Genomic DNA, 21,480 nt, shown 5'->3' on the forward strand with positions numbered 1-21,480 from the left:
TCTTGAGGAGCTTTTAAGTATCCCGGCTGTGGTGGTCAGATTTGTTGCAAAAAAGGTTGCTTATCCTCGCATAGCGCAATGATCTCATCGGTGATCCATGGTGTTTCATTGGGAGTTTTTCGTCCGAGGACGTCCTTCGCTGTCTCTATGATTTCTGATGTAGCCTGCTGGGTCAGGGAATCTATCTCATTAGCGGTGGTCAGGGAGAATGAATTTCTAGGATCTCTCGAAATTTTTCAGACAGAGTGGAAGTGTAGGTCTGCCTTTTTTCGGGATCCCACAGCAGATCCACACGGAATCTTGAGATTTTTGTTGTTTTTTGCAATTTTCTCATTCTTAGCTTGAACCTTGACATCTGAAGAGTGTGGTCAGAGTCGAAGTCTGCTCCAGGTAATGCTACTGTGTCTAGTACGGAGGACTTCAAGCGCTTCAATATCAGCATATAATCAATCATGTTCTTGGTTTTACCGTCTGCAGGTCGTATTACGTCGATGGCGGTGTTTGAACACTGTGTTCGTTACGAATAACTCGTTTTCTCGACAGAAGTCGAGCAATCGTTCGCCTCTTGCATTGAGTTTTCCGTGACCAAAAGTCCCCATTATATCGGACCGACCGGTATTAACTGTACCTACTATAGCGTTAAAGTCCCCCATGACAATCTTTCTTATGGATTTGGTTGATGACGCTTTGTAGTATGAAATAGAATTCATCGCATTCTTCCTCACTTCTGGTGGAGTCTGGGGCATAGACTTGGACGACAGAGATATTCTGGCAGCTCCCTTCGGTCGTAAGACGGTTACTCTGTCTGAGACTGGGGTGAAAGAGATTAGAGATTTTTTAGCAGTTGGTGATACGAAGGATCCTACACCTTGTCGATGAACTCCGTCCTTGCGGCCAAACAACAAGAGGGAGGCTCCAGAGAGGTTTTTCTAACTCATTCGGGGGAGCTGAGTCTCAGAAAGGCCGATAACTTCCCAATAGTACCTCTGTAGTTCTCTAAGGGCAAGATCTAGTTTTCCCGGTTTGGCAAGTGTTCGGATGTTTAGCGTGCCAAAGTGTAGGGTGGTTTTTGTTGGAAGGGAACAACCGTGTGGATTTTCGCCCCGAGTGGGGTCCTCCTAGGCCTAAGATCGTTGGTTGCCCCGAAAGCGGTAGTTTCTTCGTGTACCCGCACGCGGTAGCATGTAAAATCGCAATATCATCATTCAAAATTGGTTGTTCGTCGGTTACCCCGGACGCAGGTAGCAGATGTTTGCGTAATATTGAGCCCTTTTTCATGATTTCAAGAGAGGTGGTTTCTTGGCTAAATGGGTGGTAGCGGCAAGCCACTCCTCTCCACCAACTTGCAGAGGCCGTTGTCCGTAATACGGATCTTCCGCCCTTCCGCAGTTGTCCTCCTTTAGGGGATCCTCCCACGATGGTGTTCTGCTTCATCATGCAATTTAACCCATTGCTGGGAGAAGGTTTGTTACTGACGGGACGTGTCCACACGCCGGTGGGGCCGGTGGGGACACGAAGAGGAAGAAGGCTGAGGGGCCTTCCTCCTCGGCCTGTATTTACAGCCCTCGGGCGAGGGTGCCCCAGTTTCAATTAAGGACCCCCAGGGACTGGGTCCCCCTTGGTCCGCGCCTCCTACTCAATGGAGGTACCCTACATATCTGTAGGACGTTCCCCTATCCGCCACCTGGGGGCGCGCTGAGTGGCCTGGGGGAGGTCTCTGTTGAGAGGATGACTGAGCATGAGTCTGAGTATGAGTCAGCATGAATCTCAGCATGAGTCCAAGTAAAAGTAGATAAAAATGAAAAAAGTAAAGTAATTACAAAAATACACAAAACAACAGGCTACTTACGAAAAATAAGATAAGAACTCCTAGCATTCAGGTCTTACTCCAACCAAATAATATAGAAAACGTTTGTTGAAAACTGGAAAGGGGTCACTCAGTAAAAAATTAGAATTTATACTGCCTTTATTAGGGGGTTAAAACCTATTGGATGACCTATTGGAGCCAACCATGGACCTACACACTTTTTATTCCATGGTTATTCCCTATTCTGCTGTCTTTCCTTTGGTTTCTTCATAATTACGTTACAGTCCCAAATTTTCAGGGGGGCATGCCTCCCTCTCCCTGCGGGTGCCCATGAAGTAGATGTCGGGAATAAAATATATATTTAGCCTACATCTGTATACAATTGCTTGTATTCTGAATTCAGATTCAAAACAACAGTTTTGCAACCATAAAATTTTTCCTGTTTACACGTAAAATATGGTCAAAAGTTAAAACGTGCGAAAATAGCCAGTTATTAAAGGGGGTTGCTGCCCCCCTCAATCCTCGGCTAGACATGCTAGGACATAATTTTTCTTTTATTTAAATCATAAACAAAATACAAATAAATGAGAGAAATAGATTCTAATCATAAATTAAAATATTTGTCTTGTGTTTCTAATGCCTTCGTGTTTCAATATAGCGCGAGTTCAATCCCAGTACACTTACCTGTGGGATTTGGTGAATGTAGTCCTAATGTGTAAATTTCGTAGTTTTGCTCTTTTTTAGTTTCAACCGTTGTTTACTATACAAAAAACATTATTTTTTTTGTGTTTAATCTTGCTGGGATACAATTAAGTCCATCATGAAAACAGGAATTTATATCATGTTGATTACACAAGTCATTTTATGCATTATTTCTGGGAAAAATTATTGGTTATGGGCAGCGCGGCACGTATAATGTGTATGAATCGGAAGGTAATTCGTCCATTTTACCACATTTTTACGCCATTTTATTTTTTCACACTCGTTTTGTGGTTTTGGTTCGCGTGAGTTTTAAGGTTTTTATGTTTTTTTTAAACTCTTGAGCACATGATTTCTTTTTTTCCACGACTAGAAAAGAAACAAAATGGGAATTGTAATGTAAATATTTAGGCTGGAATATGTCCCTTGGCGAACGTTAACTTCTTTGAGTATATTGGCGTGTCTTAAATTCCACTTTGATTCCTTTTCTCTTGTTAAAAGTTTATTCAATGGAACTTAAATACTGGCTTAATGTTTAAGTTACTTTTTTTCTTTTTAGAATCGTTAAAGACTCTTTGAGTATGTGCAACATTAGTGTAAGAAATATTTTTCCTTATAAAAATTGAATTGTATAGACATAGGCGCACATAGGTTTTATTCTTCGGTGGTGGGCCGTTTGTTAAAATAGGACGAAATGTATGTAAATTGTCACCACTTTTATTAATTTTTTCAGGATGGGTCATTTAGACTAATTTTTAAGGTGACTACCCCACCTCCCACTAGGTATGACTACTGACAAAGCAGTTAATGTATTTTTTTTTTACTTTTTTACAATGGCTGATAATTATGAATACTGACGCAAATACATTACCTAATCGCCCATTCATCACCACGAAAGGTTGGATGTGTCTGGTCATGATGAATAATGACACAATTATTGCAGTCAAAGTTTGGAAAAGGGGCTATAGTTTTCCCTGACTTTTAATTTGAATTTTCCGATCTGCATAATCATAGCCGCACACTAGACGATGGGGAACCTCCTAGCCAGATCAATTCAAAAAAAAACCTACCTAAGGACAAATTGGAATGACCCCTTTGAAAAATGCCTCAGATTCCCTTCCCTTCTCATAAGACAGAGACTTTTTTACACCAATATGCTCAGGGTTCTAAATCTATGTCAAATAACTGCATTTTTGACAATCTAAAAGTGATTAAGCTCTTCTACTTAATGATAATCGATCTAAAAAAAAGACATTATTTTTCAAATGAAAGTATAGAACTGTATAAGTAAAGAGCTGTACTATATACGAGGGAGTTTGCTTCCCTTCTCAGATCTCCTAGTTGTGAGGGAATCCGTAAAAAAATAACAGTAAACAATAACTTTCACTGATAAATGGTAACTAAAAACTGTAAATAATGTTATAAGAATTCTTTGACTTTATTTTATATTGTGCCTTTTTTCTGATATAATCGAAATTTGGCTATTGTAGTTAATTTTGTAGGTGAGCTTAAAACCTTTTCTATTTTGAATTATCAAAAACTTAAGTTCTTTTGATGTAGGCTATATAATGTCTTCAAATTTTTTTCTTTATTTAAATTTTTTGTTACTATTGAAGAGGGTCGATGTTTGTTAGCTACTTGTTACGATGAACGGCGTGTTCAATCCGTATTTTTATTCGCGTAGGCTCTTCTCAATCATTCGAAAATGAATTTACGCATTTAATGAATTGTATAGCATTTTCAAAAATGTTAGATTCCATTTTTTTCGAAGGTAGAGGGCCGAATCCTCTGTATTAGAGTTCTTCGGCCTGTTGAATTTGGCGTTGTAATTTTTATCAAGATCGTTCTGCTCCCCTTCTCGGAACTCTTTCCACCTTTTGCTGAAATCAGAAATTTTTTTGTGTGAATTAGTTAGGATTGGGATTTTTGTACTTCGCATAATCAATATATTTTAGAGGTGGTTGAGGGATGTGATAGGTCACCTCTAATAAAGGCTGATTTTAGGTGGTTTTACGTTTGATAACGTTTTGAAGCGGTAATTTCCACTAATAATGGAGATTAAAAACAGGGTTAAATTCCCTGTGTACAAAATGAAAAACAAAGTTTTTTCATGGAAATTAAAAACAGAATTTAAAACTTAAAATAATCGGAAATTAGCCTATGCATGTCAAACCTGAAATGATCAGGAATTACTATGAATTCGGAAATGAAATTTATAATTAATAGAAATTACCATGAACAACAAAAGCTTTTATGGTTACATATGTAAGTAAAGATTTCTTTTGCTAATTATTCATTTGAAAATAATTGATTTAAAAGGGTAAAAACTTATGAAAATAAGATATTTTCTAAAATAGTAAAATTAAACTAATTCTCATTACTATTTTATGTCGAAAACTTGTTACAGAAATATTTACGGTGTTTCCTAAAATCCCCCTAAAAGCTAGATTGTCATTTGCATTTTACTGAAAATTATAGTAAAATTCTGAAAACTACTGAAATATACTGAAACTGAAAACTGAAAGCAATTTACCAAAAACTGAAACTTTTTACTGAAAAACTATAAATAGCTTAAACTAAAATTTTTATTTATCCAATGTCTCTTTTTATTGTGAAGGAATAAAGTTAAAGAGAAAAAAAATTAATGAAAACATATTACATTTTAGACTAATAAATGTGAATCTAATGTACTGATATCGGGAAAAGGATGCCGGAAATCTTAGCACTATTATTTTTTTTTAATATTTAAACTAAATAAAATCCGTATAAAAATAGTTTTTATTCTTTGTTTTTAAACAAAGAAAACCTCCATTTTGTTTCACATCCAAAAATAAAAAGTCTATTTGTCAGATGTTGCAACATTCAAAGCAGTACTTGCTGGTTAAGGTCAGATTGTAATTTGTTGGATCTGGAAGCGTAATTCATAGTCGCCTGGAGGGTAAATTGTAAAGTTGTAACTCGGCTAAGAATCGCTTTTAGCGTACTATTTTCTTAATGTACTTGAAGTACAGTGCCAAAAATCCCTTTTTTTGGTCTCGACTCTTGATTTTGATTCAACGGGAAAAGTAATATCAAACCCAACATGCATAAAAACAAAATGCAATGTTTTGTAATTAGATGTTATTAGAATTGTAAATTAAAGTGATAGTTAATAGTTGAATGGATTCCCGTAGCAAAACGTTGGTTTTCTTCGAGGGTTTTCCTCTTGCCGCAGATTTTATTTTATTGCGAAAAAGTAGTAAAGGTGTAGTCTCGCAGTTTTTATGGAAAGTTCAGATCTCAGTCCGGATTGGTGGATATGACATTACGTTTTCACAAGTTGCATACAATTCTTGCCATGGGCCTAAAAGGATGGTTCTTGATTTTCCTTCAGCCACAACCTTCAGTGCGTGAGCTGAAGGGAACTGTGTCAGATAGCACCACTTAAAGCTGTTCTGCATGCTTTTGTTTCTTCGACTGCGCTCAAATGAAACACTCCGAACAAGTAGGCAAGCATGTAGTTTCCAGTTCAAAATTTAAGTTTGGTCAAAGTGCTTAAAATACGTGATACGTTCTCTGATCCCGGCTTCAAATATTTTTTTTTATAAATATTTTCTTAGAATAGAAAAGCCTTGAGATCCAAAATGACCGTTTCTCATGGGCCCAAAAGTGCTTCCATCTACTTTTACATACCCTTTCTGGTTGGTATTTCGCTCCCGTTTCTTATTTTATTTTCTGCTTTTGGGATTGAAGCAAAGCAATTGTATCATGTGTGCCTTCCAAAATATAATAGTTCTCTCATTGCTGAAGAAACTGGGGGCTTTGCTGTGCTCGTTTCTTTATAGTGATGTAGTGATGTTCGTTTTTGAATTAAGAGAGATACAACTTTTTTAAACGCTAATCATTAATTCTTGAGGAGGTGATAAAAGCATACGACGTCACTTTTCTTCTACAAAAATTTGTTCAAGAGACAAGCATTTAGGAAATTTCAAGAGGTTGACAGCTTCGTTGATGTTAAACATAAAAAAAAAATCGGATAATGACCTTGCAAACAGCGAGCTAAGTACTGATGTTGTACAAAACTGAATTTGACGCAGTAACCAGCTGGAGACACTGAGTTGGCCCGTGACCCCTCCGTTATCACTATTTTTCCCGGTCAACTTTTTGATTTGTGCTTAATCTGGAGCAGATTGGCACAAGTGTTTTCAGTGTGTTTTATTGGAAGCACTAAGCTGGTCTGTAGCCGCTTCAAGCTTCTTATCATCTTTTTCTTATTTTTTCCAAACTCTCAGGTCCTTCGTATCACCTACTTTTTTGCAGAAAGTAGGCATGCTTGCACTTTGTTTGAACCAGTATGATGCAAGGATTTTTCAGTTTGTATGGTTGGAGAAACTCTGTCGGCCATTGCCCCCTCCGAAAAGTTTGTAATAAGAAGCTATGCGTTTGGGTCCCATGTTGTAAAAAATATTTAAAATTATTTAAGTTTAAATACCAAATACTCTACTAAATACATATGTTATATAGTACTCAGAGGTCACTTCTCGGCGTCACTTCTTAAGAAAGAGATGGTCTGTAGAAATTTCGGAGGGGGTTCGTTCGATTCGATATTTGAAATTCTTGTGCCCTTTTTTAAGAGTCGAAAGTGATTGGGTGACACCTAACCCCTGGACCCGTAGCCTCCAAAGACGTCTGATCAAAATTTTAAGACAGCCATTTTTTAAAATAGTCGAAAAGCCCATTAGTAATTCCACCGGGGACGACAACACCAAATGCCATGGGGAAAGGACCGTAAACAATGCAAACTGGCATTTGTTTTAAATGTACCTTTATAATGGGATAAAATGGGGCTTGCGATATTTCAGGTACGACTAAGGGGGAGACGTTCACGGAATGTTGAGGGGGATGCTGAATTAAATTAGAAGACACTACGGGCATCTAGGTTGTCAAAAGGGAATCAAATTAAGGGTATCAAATTAAAACTTTCAGGGAATTTTGAGGGGGGGGGGCGCTGAAAGAAATCAAAAGACATTATGTATATCTAGGTTGTCAGAAGGGATTATCTACCGTCTCTGGAACGGCTAAGGGTAGTAAATTGAAAGTTTCCGGGCACGTTGAACTGAAAAAAAAACACACAAAAAAAAACAATGTTCATCCAGGTTGTCAAAAAGGCACGTCTACAATATCTCAGGAGTAGATCAGGGTATTAAGTTGAAAATTCCTGGAGGTATTAAGAGGGGTGCTGAGCTAAATCAAAAGACACTATTTGCATACAGTTTGCCCAAAAGGTTTCAGTGCAATGTCTCAGGTACCGCTGATGGTATTAAGTTGAAACTTTCAAGGAATTTTAAAAGGATTTTGAACTACATCAAAAGACTATGTGCACCCAGGTGGTCAAAAAGACGTACCTGTAATATCTCAGGAATAACTAAGGGTATTAAGTTAAAACTTTCAGGGGACGCTGAGGGGTACGATAATCTAAACCGAAAGACAGTATGAGCATCAAGGTTTCAAAATGGTGTATTTACAATATCTCAGGAATGGCTAAAGATATTTAGTTGACTTTTAGAGAATGTTGAAGGAGATGCTGAAATAAATCTAAAGACACTATGTGCATCCAAATTTCAAATTGACCGCAATGTAAAAAAATGCTTATGATATTAACTAATAAAAATTCATATTAAAAAAACTGATTTTTTTTATATAGAAAAACAAAGTGCCATGTGAAAACCTAAGACGAATAGAGTCTTATAAAAACTAGCAATTGAATCAATCAGAAATAAAGATAAATAATCACTTGAAACATAAAGATAATAGATAGTGATATAGATGGATAAATAGATACAAAAACCAGTAAAAATTAAAACAAATAAGCAGGTGAAACTTAAAACGGACGCATAGTACTACAAACAGGAGTAGGGTGGTTAACCCCTATAAACCTTCTAAAGACTATTGTATCACTTGTGCTTCTCTGAAAATCAAACATATTTCAACTTTTTTTCTTGTATATTCATAACATTGAAAAATTAAAAATACTGTTAATACAATCTCGGATCTTGAATTTCTGAGATTTCTATGAATTAATTTACTTATATGCTAAACATTCAGTTTATTTTCATTTGTTCTTTCCAGTAATCTTGATTATTATTGTGTTTTTTTTTGTTTTTTTTTTCATTAATATTTTGACAAATTAAAAAACGCTGTTCAATCCCATTCGGTTTCAATAAAGTCAATACTTCAGAAAAGGCCATTTACTATAAGATAAAACTCTGGGCTATTCAGCTCTCTGTTTCTGTCATTGAAATAATTCAGCAACTGCACATTAACAGCTGCATTTCTGTCATGGACTTTCTGACTCCGTTACAATAGCCACTTAGGAAACAAAAATAAAAATAATCTGAGATAGCATCTGAATGATTTGAATAAGCGTGACTATCATCGGTCAAACCTAATCCATCATCTAAACAGAATAGATTTATCAATAGCAAGTTACGCGGCTGGACTTTTCAGAATTGGTCCATCTTCCTCTATCATCAAGAATCACATGGATTTTGTGAACTTCTAAGTTTATTTTTTGAACCAAGGTATAATAAATTCCAAATCTTCAGCTAAGTGACTTCCTTTTGCTAAGAACGAAGATTCAGTCGGAGACTAGGAATCCACAGTATTAAAACTAAAAGCAAAAATTTCCATGTTTAAGTATTTAAAAGAACAATTAATTAGCATTTTAAAGTGATTTAAGAAAAAAATATATTCAAACATGTTTTTAAATACTCTGAAAATTACTTAATACTGTTTTTCTATATTTGTATTTAAATATTTTGACCACACTGTGTCCTACCTTGTTTGAACGAGAATCATAAAAAGATTTTGATCTGTATGATTGGAGGCGTGAAGTAGCCCCTCCGACACCAACTATTGAGCAGAAAGATACATCTTAGACCATTGTACTTTACAGTTCATTTGTCAAGTTTCATTGTTTTGGGATTTCTCCTCTGTCATGGAAATGTGCTAATATCTTTACCTTTTCTTCGTTTCTGATACGTTTTAGATTAGAGAATTATGTCTTCATGCAAGTGACGATACGACAATTATAAATAATGATCTAGGTTCAAACACTCGGTGATAGACATAACCAAATCGCAATATCGCCAAATCTATCAGAAACAAACAATAGGTGTTATGTTTTTCGGCAAAAGTAACGTTATTTTTGTTTATATATTTTTAAAAAGATAATAGATTGGATTAGATTCTATGTTTTGGGGCAAAATTATGAAGCATTAGCTCGTATACATAGCATAATAATAAAAAAAAAATTAATAAGACTTGTTGTCGGGAAATAGAAGAAAAAGTTGCCTTTAAGTAGAATCAGCGGATTGAGATTGCATTTAAGGAACGTGTCGTCATTTTTTTTTATCTGGGACATACCATTTTAACCTGAACTGTAAACTGCATTGTGCAAACTCAGCGATAGTATTGTCGTTATCATAGGGCTAAGCTTTAAGCCTATTTTGAAGTACCATAGACTAATAATTAACCTAATTAAAGTCTTGGTCTCGATTTCTACGTACTTACTTGTGCTTGTTTGACGTTCAAGCCGCATCCAGGCTCACCATGGTTCCCAGTAGACGATGCCATGCTTCTTTCCAGAGATTTTCTCGAGGGTGGCTAGCTCCTTGATTTCAAGCCAGTGACGATTCCAGCGCCGGCCAAGTTTCTGAAGCTCCCCGACAGGCTCAAGGTCGGACTGTTGCGAGTCACGTCTTCTTCTGTTCATCTGGTTTTATTCTTCCATCTGGTTAGTGGTAGACATTTAAGGGATTTTTGGTTAAATGGTTTTCCGATCGTCTAATTGTGGTGCTAAAACACATCAGACGCTTAATCTTGTCAACCTCAGAGATAAGGGGGCCATATCTTCTCCTGCCTTTGTAAATTGAGACTGTCTGAAAGGTGAGTGCCTTATAAATGTTGCCGGCACTTTTGATGGGATATGTTCGGATTTAACGCTTCCACTGCTTTCAGTAACCACGTTTGACGTAGAGAGAGCTTAGTGCCTGGAGAGATTTCGCTGCGCTTCCGAAGGGATTTTTTGAGTTGTAAAAAGACGTTTCATGCGTGGATATGCGATTCCGAATATCCACTGAGGACTCCCTAGCTGCGTTTACATCGAGCCAAAGTATTTAAATGACTGAACGTTCTCGATGGGCTACTATTCAGGGTTACATATAGAGGCGTTGTCCATCCCAGCCGTCCGCATCCTTTTCGTCTTCGATTAACACATTTGGAGGCCAATAGAGAACGCTCTGTTTGCCACTTCATTGGTCATAGCTTTGGCGTCAGTAACAGATTCAGCAAGTATGTCCACATCATCAGTATAGTCAAGATCCATGATACTAAAGAACAGTCTCATTGATACACCTTTTTACTTGTCAAGGACTGTGAGAACCCAATATGGCCGTCAGACAGTTTAATAAAGTCAGCGAAAGGACGCAGCCTTGACTCAGATTCTCCTCAATCAGGACCAGATTAGAAGTTTCAATATTGACTCTGACTAGGGCCTTGATTGCTTTATAGCACGCCTTTTCAAAAGTCCATTCCTTGGTTTCTTCATTCTACGACTCCGAGGATGTTCATGGTGGCTCCCTTTGCATAGTCTTTGAAACTGTTGGAAACCTGACTGGTACTATGGGCGTTATTTTGAAGCCTGGCGAAGTGATTAAAAAGTTGAAGGATTCTCGAGCATTTATCTACTTTCAGTTTAGATACATCTGTTTGTTGAGTTGTTATGGTAGCCTTCTTCGCGCTGAGTCTATATCGTTGCCTCGTTTTAGTAAGAAATGGCCAGGTCCATTTTTCGAGCCCGTGTTAGCACTCTTAGCACCCTGAAGTTTAACGCCATGGCCTTCCGCTTTTGGGATATGAACAGGTAATCATTTTGCGCTTTCACTCTTCAATGATGGAATTCCCAGGTGTATATGTGGTAGAGATTGTGTCTAAATCAGGTGTTAGCTAAAGCAAAATTGTTCTGCTTTGAAACGAAGAGCAGTCTGTGTCCGCTGATTCATTTTTAGCCGCGGCTGGCATTGCTGATGGCGTGCTCAGAGTCAATTAATCTACCACCTATCTTTGCATTGAAATCGCCTCTAATCACGAGTATGTCTTCTAGGGAGGGGGGTGGTTCCTGTAGATGACAATCTGAATTTTGATATAAAATTGGTCTTTCAGATGTAATTGGTCTTGCAAGGACGGCCATGTTGTTATGCAGCTTTTAAATGTCATACGTGTAATTCTGCTATGTACAGCTTCATATTTGAGGATCCCGATGGCGGCTTTGGGGGACAACAGAGAACATGCTCCTGCTAAACCAGAAACTATCCAATGGTCTCGAATTATAAAATATAAACTTTATTTCCAGACGGAGATTAAAGGATCCAGATATTTCGTCCATTCAATCTCGTCTTGGAAATGCGCATATGTCAAGGTTATAACGATGAAGTTCTGTAGCTATATAATCTTGTCTCAGCGAATATTTGAGTGATCACATGTTCCAGTAGTCAATTATTCAATCCTTATACCTTTTCTTCTTGATATAGGATTTTTACTTTAGGAAGAGGAGTAGGGTTCAGGAACCTAGGATATAGACCTAATTTTACATTTAAGTTCTTATTTGAGTCTCCTGTTTTGTCGTTTTTTTTTTTCTAATTTAGACTCGAAATTTTGTAAGAATTATTTTGCTTTTCCATTTGAATATGGTAATGTCTTTTTTACTCACCGATAACTATTGTGAAGACGGTCATGGTTGTTCTTAGAGTAACTGTTGTTGAAGCAAATTCAAGCGTTCGTCGAATTTCCTCGAAAAGGATGTTGTGCTGTCTGCTCAGACATGAATTGAACAAGTCGCATATTTCAGCTTATCCTTTTTCCCTTAAAAAAAGATTCGCAGCTATGTTAAAATAGTATCTTTTACCTTATTAGCGTCTTTTCTTTTGATTTTCTTTTCCTTTACCGAAAAAAGCCGACGGAAAACAGGATGATACATAACCTGACCGGTTATGGTGTCGATAACCTCTTGATTATAGTTTGAATTCTCTAAAAAACTTAAGCAAGCTCAGTTTTAAGTAAAACACTAGTTTTCCATAACTATACGAATATAGGGAGATATTAGGAGTCAGTTTATTTTAGCGTATGAAACAGGAAGTTTTGTTCGTTTTTGAGTTTCAATTTCAGTCTTTGCTTCCATCAGAAAAACTTTTTTAAGTAATGTTTGTTCTTTTTTAGGTTTTTTACATGTGTACAATAAACCTTACAAAAAGAGCTGATAAAAACAGCTCCTTATCTAATCTAGGTGATGGAACTATAGAAGTCAACATTAAATATAGATTTTCCTCTCTCAAAATTTGCCACAAAAAAAATATGCAATTTCGTCTCAGAAAGAGTCCAAGATGTACAGCGTTAGTATTTTTGAGTGAAATCATTGTGTACATCTGACTAAGGATTTTTGACCATTGAGATTTCAAGATTCAGCTAGTGCCAAAACCATCACAATTTGGAACTTCATTTCCATATTTTATTTCAAATTCACGGATTTTATATGTAAATTAACAGGGTAGCTCTGGTCAGTTCAGAAGCAATTTTGCATCTGTAAGAATTTCTAGAAACAAAACCCCATTAAAATATTAACCTCGCCACCTTATTTCTTTTGATAGAAGGATGTGTCAAAATATACCCACTTACCATAGATACGAGGTCTTAGCTTAAGGCTCTGTTAAGATTAAAAAGTCATAGAGTGAATTAGACTGTTTATGCTTCTAAGCCCATTTTCTTCGGACATCACACGAAACAAAGAGAGAAAAATCTCAAGGAAAAATCAAACAACGGGTCTGTGGCTGGTCGAAAGAAAAGACAACAATCACAACGTTTACTTCACCTCCCTAAAACTATGTGTCTTTTTTGTTATAAACAAAATAATCTAAAACACAACAATTTAAAAAAAGGGAAAATATCCCTTTTCTTTATAAAAAAGAAAAGGGATAAAACCTAAAATAAAAAAGGATAAAAATAAAAAAATTTAAATCTCAAAAATTGAGATATTACTAAATGATAAACGCAGCGTTGTAAATATAAAATTAGCGAGGTCCACAGAAAAGCAATGGAGTTGTTTTGTATCTCCTGGCCATCGACTCGTTGTTTTGTTTTTTCTACACATTTTTCTCTCTGTGTCTTATCATGGTAGGCCAGATTTGATGTAGATCTTTAATGCATCACACAAAAATTCCCACCTTTGGTGCCATATGCCACCTTACGATGGCCTTGTCACTCGGGACGATCCTCACTCTACGTGGGTGTAACATCTTTCCCTAAATAAAGCTATACGGAAGTAGCGCTTTCTTCCAGCGTTTTAAGAGTGTACATATGCAAATGATAAGCTGACTTTTTCACAGAAAAGGTAGCGTATTCTTGGCAAAATATTTTGTATTTCTAAGACGTGGACACTGACCGAAAAAAATTGTCCAGATATGGCACAGTGGGTTTCATCTCTGCTGTGCAACACGGTTCCAGAATTCGAACTCAGCTGTAGCAACACACTGTAGTGCTGATGCATGGATCTTAGTCGTCAAGACGCATCGTTAATTCAATACATACGTACACACGACGAAGACAATTTGCTTGGCTAAGCCATCAAGTATCATATTAAGTGAGCCACAAATCTTGTATTGAAAATATTCGACATACTGAGAGCATCTCTCAGACGTAAAATCAGCCTAAAAACGCTCAAATAAGAGTTAACCTAGAAAAACACCCTAGTCCAAAGCTAGTGTAAAATACGCCCGTGTTGCATTGATAAGGATGTTTTTAGTTTGAAAAACGATACGTCTGGCCAGCCCTTAAATCTAATGATCGATATGTCATTTTTTACTCTGTGGAAACGACACTTTTTTTTACTGTTGTGGTATACTACTGCTTGTCAACGTATATCATGATTGTTTCAGGGTGAGCAACCTAGCATGGCATATCCAATGATGTGTGAAGCTTATGTAACTACATCAGACAGTAGTCAGCAATTTGGTCTTCAGGTAATATTCTTTCGGAGTGGTCAATCCGCACCTAATAGAAACAAACATACCCGTGTCTGTAGCAGCGCAACACCTTTGCTAGTTCACTCTGGAAAGGTATTGTTCAAGTTACATTCGGATTTGTTTGAAGCTGATAAACAAGTTGGTGAAAGCTCTCTCGTTCAAGAAGCCGATTTTAAAGGACAAAATATTGAAAAGCAATATGCCTGCAGGTATCTATTTTTTTTTTCTTTTTAATATTATAATTAGTGGAATTAAATGAAAAGCAAAGATTTTTTAAAGACATCCAGTGATCACTCTTCTATATCAATCCTCACTTAAAGACGGTTGACTACAAGGTTGCGTTTCTCATTCTGAATTACTCTGAATAACTTGACTGTTCCAAAAGCCTAAAATTAATTTGGGAACAAAGAGCAGAAACCCTTTGGAATGATGAAAATTACTTGATTAAATGAACTCTTACCAACTTTCAAATTTTGGACTGTCATTCAGAGCAAATGGTGGAATGAGAAATAATATTTAAAAACATATCCCTTATATTGAAAGGTGTATCTAAAAAGACAAACAAAAATAAAAGAAATTAGAAAAAACTGTCCATTTTATAGAGAAAGAGCTGGATATACATGTGATGAGTAATCTATATTGCTTCAAGCGTACACAATTTGTTTCTAGTATCTCCATTGTGCTTTTTGTTTTTTAGTTTTTATGCACATCAATTTATTCTTTGCTATTACTCTTATCAATAATTTTATCATTAACTGATAAACATCTCAACCAACAAGCGATTGAGCAGATTCTTGTTGTTACTCCATAAGAATTGGGAGTAGTTACTCGAGAGCTATACCAAATTGAAATTGAAAACATTCCTCTGTGTCTGAACTAAGCATAATTCAAAGAAAAGATCGTGTCCGACCTCACCGAACATTTTGTACCTCAAAATGTATAAGGTTTTTATCACCAGCTTCAACTATCCATACATTATTTAGGGAGAACGGTAATACAAATCTTTTGATTTTTAGTGTTTACTGGCTTCATCTTCGCTTCATTTTTGTGTCTGTCTCTAGTCTTTTCTTGTGTTTACATCATCTGAGTATTTTTGCAATGAAAGATAATCGGTAAACCTCATTTATTACATGGCTAAAATAATGACTCGTTCTTTTTCTTATTGTCGAAACTGTATCCGTCTGTCTTGTTCTAGTTTTTACGCTTTTTTGGCAAATGGTGGATTTTGATTTAATTTTCTTTGTGCAATGTTAATTTTTGATATTTTTTTTGTAATTTCAGTTTCTTGTCACATATATTTAGCATTTACATTCAAGAAAAATTCTAGTATGTATTAAAAAAAAAATGTTGGTATCACTAATTAGAGACCTTTCCTAAAAAAATTCCCCCTCCCTAAAAAATCAACCAGAAAATCATGTTTGTTTGATAGTTTGTGCAAACATTTTCAAATTTATTATACACATAACTTAATAAATTGATGCTTCTGTAGTCCCTTGTAAATTTGAGCTTCCCTGAGTAATTGTTTGCTACTAGCCAAATTCCTGTTCCGCTATCCTTTTGGTTAGGGAAAAGACAGCTCTGCCGGATTTTTTCGCCTCTTTCCATTCGCTCGGGCCTTTAGTTTTCACGAACGGGTTCAGGCCTGCGTCCTTCGAAAAGGTGATATCGCTACAGTTGGGTCTTCGGTCCTCTCACGCTTATAATTTCAGAATTATTTTCTGTTGTTACCCTTCTTTTAACTCCTGTTAGTTGTTAACCCCTTGCTCGTTTTTTTTTTTGTCTATATCTCTGAAGCTGTTTAGCAAAAAAATAAATGTTTATTGAAGTCATAAAACAAACACTCCTTAATGGGTCTTCTCTAACTACAAACAGATCTATGATAGTCGTAAACATTCGCCTCAACGAAACCTACTATATAATCATGGTTGCAGCAATAGTAAAGAACAATAGTAAAGAACATGGCCCATTGTAATCAAAATTTTTAAAACACTTTTTGAAAAAGCTGTCAAGTTATAAAAATTGCCATCTCTCTCTCTCTCTCTCTCCTCTCTCCTCTCCCTCTCCCTCTCTCCCCATTGCACGCCATCTCCCATTTCAGAAGTTGGGCAGAGTAGCTTATTTCTTAGTTTGGAGGAGTTGTGGTTAACAATTAGTACGTGTCAGGAAGCCTACCAAATCAGGAAGCTTTTTTTACCTGCGTCACTATTTTCACCTGCCGTGCTTATGAGAGGTGTGTAAAAACACAAGGCTTGCATTTTTTGACATGGGAGTTTAACTGAACTTTCACGTGGATTTCATTCCAGTAGCTTTTGTCCCTGGTTGGCAATAGTGCGATATTATCAGATTAACGACGCTTCTTGACTTCTTAGGTCCTTGCGTCAGCCTTGCAGTGTGTTGCGACAGCTGGACTCAAACTCTGGGTCCCGTATTACCAGGCTGAGATCAAACCGACTGCGCCATCACAGGGCTAATATTGCCATTGTATATCACCCTTCTCCGCATTTCAAACTATTTACCTTAGTATTTCATAATTCTTTTAAAGATACACAAAGTGCTGATCAGAAAGTATCAGAACTTCTTCTTAAATTGAAGAGCAAGAAGTATCATCCATTCAACTTACTTTTATTTTACCAAGTTTTTGTGAATGCAATATCTTCTTTGAGTAATAACAATTTTTAGTTGAATCTATAATATTTTTCTATATGTAATTAATGAAGAATTATTATTTCAGGTTCAAAGATAGCGTTGTAATGCCCAATGGTCCCCCTTTTGGAAAGTTGCTGGTGGAAAGAGTTGGATATAGAAGGGATCAAAGTGATACTGAAGCAATATTTACAATGAACTTGCAAAAGGTAATGCGTCCAATGCTCTCCTGTTTTAGGTGTTATTTGTTTGTTTATTGTTTAATGGATCCATGTTTAAATTTATTCGAAAAATCCGACCACGGGCCAAAAATCAGAACAAACTACTTAGTTACCGACAAAAATCGTCCATCGTCAAAACAGTAAAAAAGGAATAATTTAAGAGATAACTGGAAGAAAATCTAGAACAAATCATAAAAATCCATTACAAGTTCATTATATTTTACTTTCTGGAATAATAATTATTTGTACTCTTTTTTTTTTAAATTGGAGATTCAAACGAGAAAAGACACACAATCTACACACGGTATATATTTACCTACCTAAAAAAAGGAAGAAGTAGAAAGATGTGGTGCAGCCCCACGAATAAAAAGAAACCGATTACATTGTAAGATACTGTAACTGCTTATAATTAAGGACAACACTAAGGCACAAAATCTACACACGGTATATATTTATCTACAAAAAAAAGGAAGAAATTGAAAAATATTTGTGCAACCCCACAAAAACCACGTTACCGTCTCCTGGTGAAGACGGTCTGCCTCCAGAGCTATATAAAGCTGCTGATGAGATTGTTGCCGCTCAACTCAAACCGCTGTTTGACCAAATTTGAACCGAAAAGAATTTTCCGAAGAACTGGAAAGTTTCAATTCTTCATTCTCTCTTCAAATTGGGTGACGAGTCAGAATGTAAAAACTACCGTGGAATCGCTCTCACTGATATTGCGGCAAAATAGTTGCCATTCTTCTCCTCAATAGATTTAAACTGGCCCCGAGAAGAGAGAATGAGGAAAGAAAAAACTGGCTTTCGAACTGGGGGTTCTTGAAATGGGCAAATTTTATCCTTAGGCCGCTATTACGCCAGTGTCATAAATATGGTTTGGCGCTGATCCTTATCTTCATTGATTTCATAAAAGCGTTCGAATCAGTTGAATCGAATTGGTATATATTTATCTACCTAAAAAGGGAAGAAGTAGAAAAATTTTTGTACAGCCCCACAAAAAAAGAAACCAATTGCATTGTAAGATACTGTAACTACTTATAATTAAGGACAACATTAAAAAAAAAAAAAAAAAAAAAAAAAAAAAAAAAAAAAAAAAAAACGTGGAAAACCTCAACGCTTGACTCAGAGCGTTTAGTTGAAAAAATTTTATTTTCCCGTTTTTCTCTTAAATAATATAGGTACTAATCTCAAAAATCCACCATGCCTCGTAATAATGTATGGCTTTGAACCGTGAAGAAATTTTTTCTATGCCTTGAAGATAATTCTTAGAAATGGGAAATGGATCTATGGTATTTAACGATCAGCCACCAATATAATACTAAGAAAATTGTTTTAAGTTACTCTAGTGCAGCTGCGTGATAGATCTAATTTTTTTAGTCTACGTTTGAGTCGACCGAGAACACACCTTCAGACTCGGGTTATACTGATCGTTGGGCGGTGTCAGCTATTCGAGATTTGGCTGGTCATCTCCGAGTCGCTGAGGGAAAGAATTGGGTGACCCTTGCTAAGAAGATTGGTTTCACAAGCTCAGAAATTAAATCTAAGCTGAAGGTAAGTGTTTCAAAAATTAACGTAGGCTAAAGTCTGATTTGATATTTTTGAAGTCGTAAAAGTTTAAAAGGTTAGAACAATAAATGAACCAGAAAAACGCGAGTCACCATTGCAAAGAATGTAAGAATATACCAAGGCACAGGAGAATGATAGTAATTTCGTTTTTTTCATCCCTATCCCAAGTTTGGTCAGTAAATGGTTAATGGATGGAGATATATGTATTTTGACCTTGTGAACAAAATAAATTCTGGGGTATTGGGTTTTATCACAGCGAACGATGATACCCTGGACTTGTCCTAAAAAATCATGCTTACCTTCTTTTTTTTACACATTTTTTCAAAAAGCGTATCCTCCCAGCAATAAACTGCTGGAGGCGTTCATGTATAGTTTTTAATCCTTTAACAAACCTAGATTACTTGTGAAAGCCTGCACAATCCCCCCCTAAGACTAGTCCAGAATGTTCTGGGCAAATGTGGTAAATTCTCACAAGAGTGAAAATATTGGCATTAAGCACCCTTTTTTCAATTTTTATGCATCACCCGCTTAAGAATAATCCCCCTCCCCCCTCTTTTCTGCTGAAGGCCCACAAATTGTCCATGTCCACATCCCACTGAAATTTCATAACTCGACCTGGTACCTTCTTGGCATAAGTTACACAATTTTGACTGAAACCCTACTTTATGTATAATACAAGTGGATTGTATAAAAACCTTTTTTAATATAATCAGGCCTTCCATACGCTTTTTTTTAAGATCCTCAGAAGAGTTAGAGATAATTTCAGATTAGAAAGTACGCTTATAGACATCGGCACCACCTACCTTAAATAAACTAGCTAAATAAGAAAGAAGAATATAAATGAAAATATCTAGAGCCCCAGGGCTTTTAGAGCAATAAAGTTATTTTTTGATTTTTTTTTTGTATGATACAACTTAATTTTTTAAATAGTTCTTAAGTAAGGTAGTTCAATTATAAAGCTAGAGCACGTAGTTCTGCATGTGTTCAGAATAGATGTTTTAATTTAAATATCTATTTATATCTGCAAATTAATGCATAACTTTTTGACTCGGACAAAACAATTGCCCGAATTAAATTCTACTCTTGATTTCTGCACAATTGGATAAAACCTAAAACTGGCGAAATTATTACTAAGTTATTTAAAAGGAGCGTTAAAGAAGGGATGTAAGATAGGAATGATAATTATGTTAAGCACACTAGAACATAATTTGTACATCTTTTCTTGGAAAATTAGATTAAAAATGAAAATACGGTAGAGACTCGAGTCCAAAATCATGGTTGCTGTGGCAGCTGCGACCTAATAGGGCGACCACGGCCCATAGTAACAACTTTTTTTGTATTATGCTCAGTGTCTTACCCTTTTTTTGTATGAACTACTAACTCTACAAGTGTAGAATGAACTGTGAACCAAATATGGTTAGGGGGAGGCCGAGGGAGCGGTAGTCCCCTTTAACACATTTTAATTTTATCTTGTATAATTAATATATATGTATAACCTTGTAGAAAAAAAATTATATTTCTCAGGGTTTCCTTTAATGACATACTTATTTTCTAGTTTTCGCAAGATCCAATGATGGCCATGATCAATCTGTATGAGCAGAGAAATGGAACCCCTGAGGAGTTCATGCAAGCTTTACACGAAACAGGACGAGATATCGAGTTAGGTTTACGACCTGAAGACAGTCCTGCTAGTTCATCAAGGTCAGGAATGAGAGAATCTCCTAGTCCTAGTGCCAGTGGAAGTAATGCCTCAGGGGGGTTTTCTCCTGTGAGTCGGTCCTATTTTCCGGGCTGGGGATTGCTTACTCCTTGGAAACGAAGAGAAAGAGATGAAGACGAAGAATCCAACGGTGAGAATTTTCGCTGTACGGCTGTTTGATAGGTATTGCAGACGAGCTTGTTGAATCCGTCTCACGACCGATGTGAACAACGATCCATAGCGAAGATATAACTAGAAAAATAAATTCATTCCAGTATTGAAAACAATCTTAAGTAGTGAAGTTGTTTTGAGAATTTTGCTTTCAGCACAAATTTATACTTTTATGGTCAATATATACGAGATTCCATTACTGACATAGCAACGTGATAAACGTACTAGTCAAATCATTTTTTTATTCTTTTTCCAAATATACTAAACTATTCACTTGCAAATGCACCCCTCCCCTCCTGATGGCACCTTATATAACCCCAATAATGTGTTTCTCTGTTGCATCAATGGTGTCACACATTTTCTGTGATTGAGCGCGTAATTTACAAAAATACTATTTGAAATATTTAAAAAAAAAGTGCATAATGATGGAAGGAAACATGAAAATCTAAATAAGTAAAAGTATCCTAAATATTATAAAGTAATAATTTCATTGTCTTGGTGTTTTCCTTTAGTTATTAGATATTTCTTTGGCTATATATTAAACCATCAGTGGGGGGGGGGGTGCATTTTCGAATGAATTGATTATTATATTTGGAAAGCTTTTTGAAGCCATTTACTATT

At 36.2% G+C, this 21,480-nt stretch overlaps 1 protein-coding gene across 1 annotated transcript in view; it reads left to right on the forward strand.

The window, feature by feature from the left end:
- Nucleotides 1–21,480, forward strand: part of LOC148946954 (uncharacterized) — a 138,741-nt gene that overhangs the window by 110,127 nt on the left and 7,134 nt on the right. The window contains exons 4-7 of the mRNA XM_089096467.1: nt 14,473–14,768; nt 17,291–17,411; nt 18,801–18,974; nt 20,545–20,839. Of these exons, the coding sequence (XP_088952593.1) occupies nt 14,473–14,768; nt 17,291–17,411; nt 18,801–18,974; nt 20,545–20,839 (886 nt within the window). The remainder of the gene's footprint in view (nt 1–14,472; nt 14,769–17,290; nt 17,412–18,800; nt 18,975–20,544; nt 20,840–21,480) is intronic.

This window comes from Artemia sp. Qi Xiang Cuo, chromosome 11 (genome assembly GCF_049724085.1).
Source record: "Artemia sp. Qi Xiang Cuo chromosome 11, ASM4972408v1, whole genome shotgun sequence".
NCBI lineage: Eukaryota > Metazoa > Arthropoda > Branchiopoda > Anostraca > Artemiidae > Artemia > Artemia sp. Qi Xiang Cuo.